We start from the raw sequence: 10,503 nt of genomic DNA, 5'->3' as shown, positions 1-10,503 counted from the left end.
CCCTCCCGGCCCCTGCCCCCTCTCCTCCCTGACCCCTCCCTACCTCTTCCCCTCATCCTGACTCCTGCCCCTCTCACCTCCTCTCTGCCTCCCAACCTGCCCCTTCCTCTCTACCTGCTCTCATTCCCTCTCTGCCCACCTCCTCCAGCCTCTGTGCCAGCCTAGCATCCTTGCTTCCCCCCTTCCCTCCAAGAATCAGGCCTGGCTGGAATCTACCCGAGGGATTATCCACACTGTGTTATTTGAGGAGACGTGAAGGCCCCTCCTGGCTTGGCCTCTTGCCTCCCTGCTGGCCTCTCACCCAGCTGAAGGCACCTGCCTCACCTGGGACAACAGGGAGGGAGGGGACAGGGTGAGCTGCAGGTCTCACATCAGCAGGAAGCCAGTGGCTGGTGGCTTGACAGACTGAGCTCAGCAGGATGGGCCCCACTGCATGCTGGCACGGGAGTCACTTCTAAGAGGTGACTGCCCATCTGCCCTGGACGTGCTGAGCCAGACCCGGCCGCTTCAGCAAGTCCCTCGGATGGGAAAGAAACAGTGGGCGCCAAACCCATCTAATTGAGGGCGTGCCTCACAGCCCCACAGCCGGCCTCGCCCACGGTCATCTGGTTAATTCTGCCCTCAATTAGGTTAAAGCCAACTAACTGGGATCCCTGTGCTGGGCACCGCCTGGTGGGCAGCACACAAAGGCAGTGTCGACTTCACAGGACCACATGGCCCTTGACTGGAGGGGCAGGGCCTGACTGGGGAAGAACGGGCAGTGCCTGGCCATCAAGACTGCTGCAGCCCTGCCAAGGCAGCAGCTTCCTGTCCTCAAATGGGGGTAGGCGGCCAGCATCCCAGCTCAAGCTGTCCACGAGGGGCCAGGCTGGGAGTGCCAAGATCGCTGACATCCGTGCCCTCCAAAGCCAAACTCAACCCACCACTGGCTGGTCCCTCGACTCACAGCTTCCCCACAGCGCAGGGCTGGTCACGGCTGCCCCACATGTCACAAGGCAGGGCTGAGAGAGTGGGGACTGGCTGCCAGGCCTTTATTCTGAGGCACCACTGGACGAGTCTGAACCACAAACCTTTCAGTGAGAAGCTGAGCGATGACTGCACCACCCAGTGCACTCGCTGCAGGATCCGAAGCCTCCCTCTCAGCTTCTCGACTGGCACGCTGCCCCCTTCGTCCCCACCCCGTGTGGCTGCCCAATAAGCCCTCCACACTCCTCCCATCCACTCTTCCTCACCATTCCCCTTGACAGCAGCGTGGCACTAGAGAAGCGAGGGGGGACTGATGTGTGCGCACGCGCACGCGCGCGCACACACACACACACACAGGGCAGAGGTCACCCAGACCTCAGGACGAACCCTGGTGACCTACGGACGGCTGTGCTGTCCCAAGCACGCCCACCCCGGGGAGCACGGGAAGCTTCCCAAATATGACCCGTGTGAGCTGAAACTTAATATCTTTAATGTGATCCTTCGGAAAAACACCAGGGGAGGCCGTCAAACGGCCAGCAGAGAACCTTCCGGAACCAGCCTCCTGGGCGCTATGTTGCTGCTAGAGTGTGTGGGTGACTTACCAAGATGAGGATCCTTACAAAAGGGGCCTGGAGCCCTTTCTCTGGCTCCTTATCAAAAGCCACACCACTAATGGGACTCAAGTACTGTTCTCCCAGTTACTGCCCAGCTCAGACCCCATGCCCACCTGGCACAGAGCCCTGTACCCCTCCACCCCCCCAAAGGCCTCTCTCCAGTAGGAGCTGCTGAAGAAGGAGGCAGGAGGAACTGTAGGCCAGCCTGGGGGGTCTCCCTCCTGCATGAGGGGTGCTCTCCGAGGGCTGGCTGTGTCTCACAGCCCAGAGGCCCAGAGGGTCCCCAGTGCACCTGCTCAGAACCACAGAGAACCTGACCCGTAGACGGCCCAGTTCACTCACTGAGCGCCCAGGGCCACAGAGAGCCTGGCCACAGACAGCCCGGGGCCACAGAGAGCCTGGCCATAGACAGCGTAGTTCACTCAGTGTCCAGGGTCACAGAGAGCCTGGCCACAGACAGCCCCGTTCACTGAGCGTCCAGGGCCACAGAGAGCCTGGCCACAGGCAGCGTAGTTCACTGAGCGCCCGGGGCCACAGAGAGCTGGGTCAAGCAAGAACTCAAAGCCACAAGGAGCCCAGTACATGGGGAAGCAGAGCTCAGAGGAACCTGAACCACAGCAAAGCTGCAGTCAGACAACCTGGAGCTACAGAGAAGCAGAACCAGAGTCCAGAACTACAGCAAACCTGGTCCACAGAGGACCCGGCCAACGCAGAGGGGCCCTCCTCGTGCTCGAGCTGACGACACAAATGCTCCCCAGACACCAGCAGGCTCTGCCCTGCCCGTCAGCCCCTACTGCCTTCAAGGAGGCAGGAAGGGTACCAGGGCAGCCTGGGGGGGCGGGGAGCCATCTTTGTTCTGTAAATGGGAAAGCTGCTGTCAGCATCAGCCTTCTGTCCACACTGATTCCGCCAAGAGGAAGGGATGGAGCCTCGTCTGTCATCACTTAGCAAATGGAACTGTTGTTGCGGTAATCACCTTATGACAGGCCACTCCCGGGCCACAGCTGGAGCAGGACCACTCAGCATCCTGGTAAGAGGAAGGAGTTCTTGAGATTTTGTTCATTGTTTTTCTTCTCTACAAGAGATTCATGGCAGCCAGCCTGGGTCCTTTTCTTCACTTCCTCCCTTTTGTAACAAACGCATAGTAAACTAAGTGCTTAAAGAAATAGAACAGGTAGCCGGCTGGATGGATTAGTGAATGAGAAGGATGATGGATGGATGGATGGATGGATGGGTAGATGGAGAGGAGGGATGAATGTGGAAAAGACTGGAAAGACAAGTAAGGAGGTGAAATAGACGAACAGGTAGGTGGATGAACAAGTGGGTGGATGGATGAGTGAGTGAATATGAGTGAACAGAGGGATGAATGAACAGATGAACAAATAGGTGGATGGATCAGTGAATGGATTGGTGGGTGTGTGGATGGATGGATGGATGGATGGGTGTGTGGGTAGATTGGTGGGGGGTGGATAGATGGATTGATGGATGGATACATGGATGCATAAGCGAGTAGATGGCTGAGTGAATAGATGAACGGATGGATAGATAGATGGATGGGCAGACAGATGAGAGACAGGGTGGATGAATGGAAAGGTGGGTAGACAGGTGAACAGGTTCAGTGTAGAGGCAGATGGGGGTGGGGTGAATAAAGAGAAACCTCTGCTCATCCCAAAAAATGACTCCAGAGAATGAAGGATTTGGGAAGGGAAGACAGCTATGGAGAAAATGAGCACCAAGAACCCTGGAGTCCGTGGAGCCTGAGGCCCCAGACACTCTAAGTCTGTCCCCAAGGCTGTCCCATCAGCCCCAATCCCAGACGAAGCCCGAGTCAGGCTCCACACCGACTCCCGGCAAGTGCTGTGCGTGGCACAGGCTGGAACCTGTGAGCACAGTGTGGCCCTCGGGAGATGCTTCAGGTCATTCAGGTCATCCACCGAGGAGCCAGGGCCTCTCCGGTTCTAGAGCTCTGGGTCAGGGATCGTCCAAGCTGGGCCCTCACACTCCTCGGGTGAGAGGGGCCCCAGGAAGAAGCCTAGGCCTGAGTCCCTCCAGCCAGAACCACCCCCAGAACCTCCTCTTCTGGTCCACAGGCACATGTGAGCGAGGACACACTGGCAGCACCCACCCTCTGCACTGCTCCCTAACACTGACTTCACGGGGGGCAGGAGGCTGGAACCCACTCTCTAGCAGCAGTGCAGCCTCACCCTGAACTTCCTGCATCCCCCGTGAGGTTAGACCAGACACCCCCGTGCAGCCCTGCAGTGTCTACCATCCACTTGGGGCAGGGGAGGGTCGACGCTTTGTGGTTCTGCTTCCCTGACCCGGAGAAGCCAGGAGGGCTGAGCAGAGCAGAACAGAGAAGAGCGGAGCAGAGTAGCCCAGCTCGGACAGGCGTCCACACAGGAGGAGCAATCCCAGCCCAAGCTTAGCAGACCTGCTTCATGCTCCATCAAAAGTGCCGACCACAGACCTACCCCACGGAGAGACACACCCGCGGTGATGTGGAAACACTGCACCAAGGGGAGCCGGGAGGAGGGCCAGGTGGGAACCCTGAACACAGATTCCCGGCCTTCCAGACAGAGGAGCCACCCCACACTCCACCCTGTCGCCTGGCAGACAAGCAGAAGGGCCAGGCAGCGAAGGACGACCCCACAAGGAACCTGCCACGCAGAACAATGAGCCATACGAGGCCACAGGGCAGTGCCGGCCCCAAGGAAAGCCCAGCAGGTAGAGGCAGGACAGGATGACAAACAGAGAGTCCCAGGAGGAGACACGAGTGCTGGTATAATAAGGGAATCACAGCCAAGAGCATGGAGCATAAACAAGGCACAGTAACAAAACAAAACGACATAAACTGTGAGAAAGAAACATCTGTTCATGAAAGCCGCCCCCTGTGATGCTGCAGGAGCACCAGAAGGTCCCGTCACCCCAACTTCCCTCAGAAGGGGCATTCCTCTTAGTTACAAATGGGGAAACTGAATCTCGGGTAAACCACAGCCAGTGAGACTAACCCCCGGCTGCTGGACCCCAGCGGCCACTTTTTTCTCCCAAAAGCCCAGATGCGATGACTTCAGAGCAAATCACAGAGTAAAAAAAAATAAGGCAGAGGCAGTGAATTCATGCTCCTGGGGGAGAAGCAACTCAGAGAAGGGTCAAAACGTCAGAGGACGTCGGCGATGCTGAGTGCAGATGGACAAGACTCGGAGAACGGTGCAAAAACTGCCAGTGGAAACTGTCAGGTCAGTGAATGTTCCGCTGCCCGGGTTCTTACCAACAGGGAAAGGATCCCATCTTAAACGATTAGGAAATCAGAGAAAGACACCGCTTCTTAGCAAAAGTTGGGGTTGTTTCTACCACACCTAGGAGGAGAGTACTCCTAACAGCAGGGTGGCCGCTTAATGAGCACCCACTACAGGTCAGGCACCCTGCCGAGCGGCCTCAGCCCCCCTCACTTCATGTTGCAGCCACCTCTCACAGCCTTAGAGACAAGGGCCAGGGCCACCATGTCACCAGGGGCTGCCCTGAAGGCAGCGGTGCACCGGCACACCCTCACCGGCACACCCTCACCCCTAGTCCCTGCTTCCCTGAGCCTCTGGGCCTCAGCAGCACCGAGGCCAAGGAGGAGCCAAGAGGCACAGCTCAGCTCAAGGACTGGGTGTGACCTCATTCTGGTGCTAGGCCGCAGCCCACCCTGAGATCCCTGGCAAGGACAGGCACCACCAATGACCATAAGTGGGCAGAGGTCAGCAGGCAGCAGCCCCAGGCTGCGTGTCACCTGAGCTGGAGCTTGGTTACCACATGGCGCCCGGGTTCCTGGGGCACACCACACCAGGGAGGGTTACCGGCGAGGCTCACGCCAAGTGCCTGCACTTCTTACATCATGCATTCAGCTGTGGTGAGCGAAAAGCCAATGAAATTACAGGCTGCAAAATGCTGTGCTAACCACTGGTCAGGGGCTGGGCCCGGCCACGGGCTTCCTGGCAATTCCCTGTGCAATTATCTTAAATACAGGTTGTGTGTGTGAGGGAGTGGGGGAGGGGGGATGAGTGTGAGGAGCTGGGGTAGGTGTGAGAGAGCAGGTAGTATGAAGTGTGGAGAGAGTGTGTCCGTGTGTGGAGAGGGGAGTGCACAAGAGGGGGTGTGTCTGCGAGTGTGCTGGGGAAATACATGTGAGTGTGTGTAGCTGAGGGGAGTGTGTGTGTTTGTTTACAGGAGTGTGTGGGGGTGGTGAGGATGTGAGAGTGTGAGTGTGCATGGGGGAGGCTATGTGGATGTGTGAGGTGGTGTTTACATGATGTGTCGGTGCATGAGGCTGTGAGTGTGTAAGGATGCATGAGTACATGGGTGAGTGTGTGCGCACACGGCTGCAGGTATGTGTGGGTGTGTATCTTTCAGCACCTGAGGGACACTGTGAGTGTGCACACGTGCGAACGTGTCAGCGAGCGTGGATTTGCACCAGCAGCGTCCACGTATGTATGTGAAGGTGTGAGTGCGGACGTGCGTGGACGTGTCTTTGAGAGTGAACATCAGTGAGAGAACGTGCACCGTGCCGACGCTGAGCCCGGCCAGCTGCCGCCGCCCCCGTGGAGGGCAAGGCCACGTGACAGGTCCCTGGCTCCGGCGCGGACACAGAAACACACCTGGATCACGGCCTCACTCCCCCGCTCGCTCAGGCTCGACCCATCAGAAGATCCAGATTCAAAACAAGCAGCCCAGACTCCTGTCCATTCGATCCATGAGACGCCCATTATCACATCCCAGGAAATCGTCCCAGCCCCCCTGGACCTCCCCAGGCAGCACCCACCCGAGCTCCGCCCAGCTCTCAGCCACAGCCACCCCATGACTGCTGCTTACTGAGAACTTGGGGAGGCCGTCAGAGTCCCTGCTCCAGTCAGAGGGGATCACATCGGAGTCCTCAGTTCCACACCCTACTGTGCCTGACACCTGCCCAGAACGCTGCTTAATCCAGGGGTGTGCTCGTTCTCCACCCCTGAGCAGGTGGGACAGGCACCCCTCATTTCCAGTTAACAGAGACTCAGGGGAAGCAAAGCTGGAGGGTCCTTGGGCTCCGTCCAAGTTCTGGGCCTCCCCTGCCCCAGTGGACCCAGAACACTTGACCTCAGCAGAACACTCTTCGGACACGTCAAGACCAAACAAACAGGCCGTCATGGGGGGTGGGGGGAGGCCAACAAAAGAGAGGGGACCTGTGTGGCGGAGCGATGCAGTGACCACAAGGGCCGCAGACACGCCCACCTGTTAGCATAAGGACTGTGGTAAAGAGGCCTCTCCAACAGGCCACAGGCAGACAGAGCCAACGGGCCTGTTGGGGAGGAGGAGATGGCCAGAGTGCCCTGCGGGAACCGGGACGGCAGGGCTGGGTCTCCTGGACTTTGGGCAAGTCAGGAAGAGAGGCCGATCTCTGGAGCGGGATGCCATGCTAGGAAAGCAGAGATCAGTGAAAAAGAGGCAGGGCCTCAAAGACACGGACTGACAGAGGGACTGACAGAGTGACTGTTAACGAGACTCAAGCATGGCAGAGGTGGGGGTACCGGCCCAGGCTGTACACAGGTAGCAAGAGTCAGCACCCTTCTGATGGCGCCTAACAAAGGGGTGAGGGCCAAGCTGGGGGCCACTGACAGCTACAGCATCCTCCCCACTGTGCGGGACAGCCACCTCGCCTTCCCGGCCACGGCCACGGCCAGCTCCACACCCTCGTGCTGGTACCACAACCCTGTCAGACACAGCAGATTCACTCCACTGCTTGAGACGCTGCCCACTCGGCCACCTGGCACTGAGGCGGGTCCCGGGCACCACGTGCAGTGACCACTGACGGAGCCACTCACCTTCCCAAAGTCCCGGACGTCAAAGAGGTCAAAGGGGTCGAAGAGCTCACTGTTGCGCAGCCCGAACTTGTCGTGACAAACCTTCAGGAAGGTCCGGATGTTCTTCAGACACAGGAACTGCGGGGAGAGGGCAGAGGGTTAGACTTCACCAGCACAGCCAAGAGATGTCAGGGTGGACACAGGCAAGGGGCAGGGCTGGGAGAGGAGACGCGGGGCCCATAGGGTGCATATGGGCAAGGGGCCAGGCTAGGAAAGGCGACCCTGGGCCCATGGGGCAGACATGGGCAAGGGGCCGGGCTGAGAAAGCACAGTCTGGGCCAATGAGATGGACGCGCTGGGTCCCTGGGGCGGATGCACCGGGTCCCTGGGGCGGACATGCCAGGCCCACAAGGTGCTACAAAGGCAAGGGGCCAGGCCAGTTGGCGGCATACAGGCAAGGGGCTGGACCAGGAGAGAAAAATCTCAGGCCCACAGGCAGCACATGGGCAAAGGGCCGGGCCCACGGGGCAGCACAAAGGTGAGGGACTGGGCCAGGAGAGGATGGACAGGCTGGGCCCATAGGGCAGCCCATGGGTGAAGGGCCAGGCTGGGAGAGGACAAACCAGGCCCTTTATAACCACAACTGGCCTGCTGCTCTCACCACCCCCCCAATCCGCAAGGCATGGAGATGTCCCCCCCACCCTTTGCTACAGGTCCTGCGGAGGTGCCCTGGTCACTTGGCCATTGTGGTGGCCCCCTCAGCCCATTCCAACTGTGATGCCATGGCTGACACCAAACATGTGTCACGCGGACCAGCAGGTCACCCTGCAGCACCCACAGCCTCAAGCCTACTCTGACCCACAGTGGCCCTGCAGGACAGCGGCAACTAAGCATCACCCCAATCGTCCACCCCACAGTGGATTCAAACTGCTGACCTCTCTGTTGCAATCAACATACAATGCACTGCGCCACCAGCTCTGCTTAACAATCCTATTCACTGCCATCACGGAGCTTTGATAGCCTAGTGGTAAGGAGCTGTGCTGCCAACCCAAAAGCACACAGTTCAAATCCCCACGCTTCTCTGTGAGAGAAAGAGGGGATAATCGTCCCCTGTACCTCAAAAATCTGCTGGAGGGTCAGCGATGGGTCGGCTCTGACCTGAGGGTACACAGCAAGCACCATCAAGTCAGCTCTGACCCAGCCGTGGGGTTCCTGAGTCTGTTCAGCACTCTCCTGCAGCGGACCTAGTGGATTTGAACTGCTGACCTTCCGGTTGATGAACCACTACACACCCTACGCCAAACTGATGTAACCTTGTCCTATCTAGCAGCAAAAGAGGTAAGTGACCAGGCTAAGAGGACAGGCCAGAACCAGGACCCACGAACAGGCTCAGCATCAACCAGGCAGCATCCAGCAAAGCCTGGTCCCGAGCCAGGGCGAATGAGCACTGCGCCACGCCCACCTGCAGGCTGCAGCGCACCACCCTGGCCCCCGCCTGGGGACCTTTGCTCTCTTGGGCCACCCTTCCATCCTAACTGGTCAGCCACTGGTCATAGTTTACAGAGCAGGAGCTCCTATCATTCCCCTGACACTCAAGTTGTCCAAGACTCAGCTGCCCTTCAGCATGGCTTCCACGTTCCCATCTTCAGAGCACACGCTCACATGGCGGCATCAGACATCCTTAGGGCCACGTGCACTTTTCCTAGACCAGTACTGGGGTCCTGTCCTCATAACCTGGGGCCTGGTATCCAAAAACAAGACTGGTGTCGGTGTGTTTGCAGGTGACACCTGTCATGACGCTGGGGCTTCTTACACAGGACAGCAGAGATCTGTTAACAGACATGACAGCGTGCATGCGGCCAGGTTGATTCTGGATCTCCACGGCCCTACAGGATGGAAGGCCCAAGGCGTCCGGGCTGAAATGTCAACAGGAGTGGACGGCAGAGTGTGTGTCTCCAAGAGCCTCTAGATGGGCTCAAACTGCCAACCTTACAGTTAGCAGTGGGCACCGGACCACTGTGACAGCAGAGCTCCCCAGCTACGTACTACCTCTCCATACCTGCAACCCCACAGTGCCCCCAAACCCCACGGTGCCCCAAGCCCCACGGTGCCTCAAAATCCCACGGTGCTCCACAGACCCACAGTGCCCCCAATCCCACAGTGCTTCACAACTCCATGGTGCCTTAAAACACCATGGTACCCCACAAACCCACGGTGCCCCACAATCCCATAGCATCTCTCAACCCCACAGCACCCCACAATTATACAGCCCCTCACAACACAATGCAAAACACAGGGTTCCTTGATTTTCACACCCTCCCCCCAAATGCTCATTTCCTCCGAGAGTGAGAAACACAGACCCCATCGCTCTGCTAGGTCTCTTTGTTCAATCTTGGAATATCCCTGAAGCCATTTCCGAATTGCTCCCCCACACTCGGAGAAGGACCAGCACAACAGCTGGAGCTCAGGATCTGTTTATTGTCCTTTCCCACATCTGAGGCTGGAGTCTAAACACTGTATCCACAGCCAGGCAGCTCTGCCCCCCAGGAGGCAGCAAGCTCATTTGAATACAGCTGGCTCGCTGATGCCCTCCGGTCAGGTGGTCCCTCCCGGAGTGTGTCTTTAAGTCCAATGTGCACAGAGCCACTAGGCTCGGTTCATATCTAATGTCAGTGACTCACATGTCTGTCTTAGTATACCGTATACAGCTGCATTTTTACACATCAGGAAAGATACATGCTAAAGCCTCATTACCACGATGATACTGTAACGATTATGTTTCCAGGGCATCCTAAAGAAACCTGCCTTTGGTATTATGAACTGCTTCTGTGTACATCAACCTTTTCAATATAACAGGATTTAGAGGGCTGGCTCCTAACTGTGGTTGGGCTGTGCACTAACTGTGCATGCGTGCGTGTGTGTGTGCGTGTGTGTAACAGGGTCCACATCCTTGTGTGGTTTCTCCCTCCCTGTAACGGGATCCACGTCATTGTGTGGTTTCTCCCTCCCTGTAACAGGGTCCACGTCGTTGTGTGGTTTCTCTCTCCCTGTAACAGGGTCCAAGTCGTTGTGTGGTTTCTCTCTCCCTGTAACAGGGTCCA

The 10,503-nt window shown here is 57.8% G+C and overlaps 1 protein-coding gene across 1 annotated transcript in view; it reads right to left on the bottom strand.

Moving 5' to 3' along the window:
* VAV2 (vav 2 guanine nucleotide exchange factor) overlaps window positions 1-10,503 on the bottom strand; it is a 143,492-nt gene that overhangs the window by 92,749 nt on the left and 40,240 nt on the right. The window contains exon 2 of the mRNA XM_006900555.1: window positions 7,424-7,540. Coding sequence (XP_006900617.1) covers window positions 7,424-7,540 — 117 coding nt within the window. The remainder of the gene's footprint in view (window positions 1-7,423; window positions 7,541-10,503) is intronic.

Source organism: Elephantulus edwardii, unplaced genomic scaffold (genome assembly GCF_000299155.1).
Source record: "Elephantulus edwardii isolate Elephantulus edwardi_28Jun2011 unplaced genomic scaffold, EleEdw1.0 scaffold00289, whole genome shotgun sequence".
NCBI classification, from domain to species: Eukaryota; Metazoa; Chordata; class Mammalia; order Macroscelidea; family Macroscelididae; genus Elephantulus; species Elephantulus edwardii.
The sequence above is the reverse complement of the archived record's forward strand: the minus strand, read 5'-3'. Positions and strand labels throughout refer to the sequence as shown.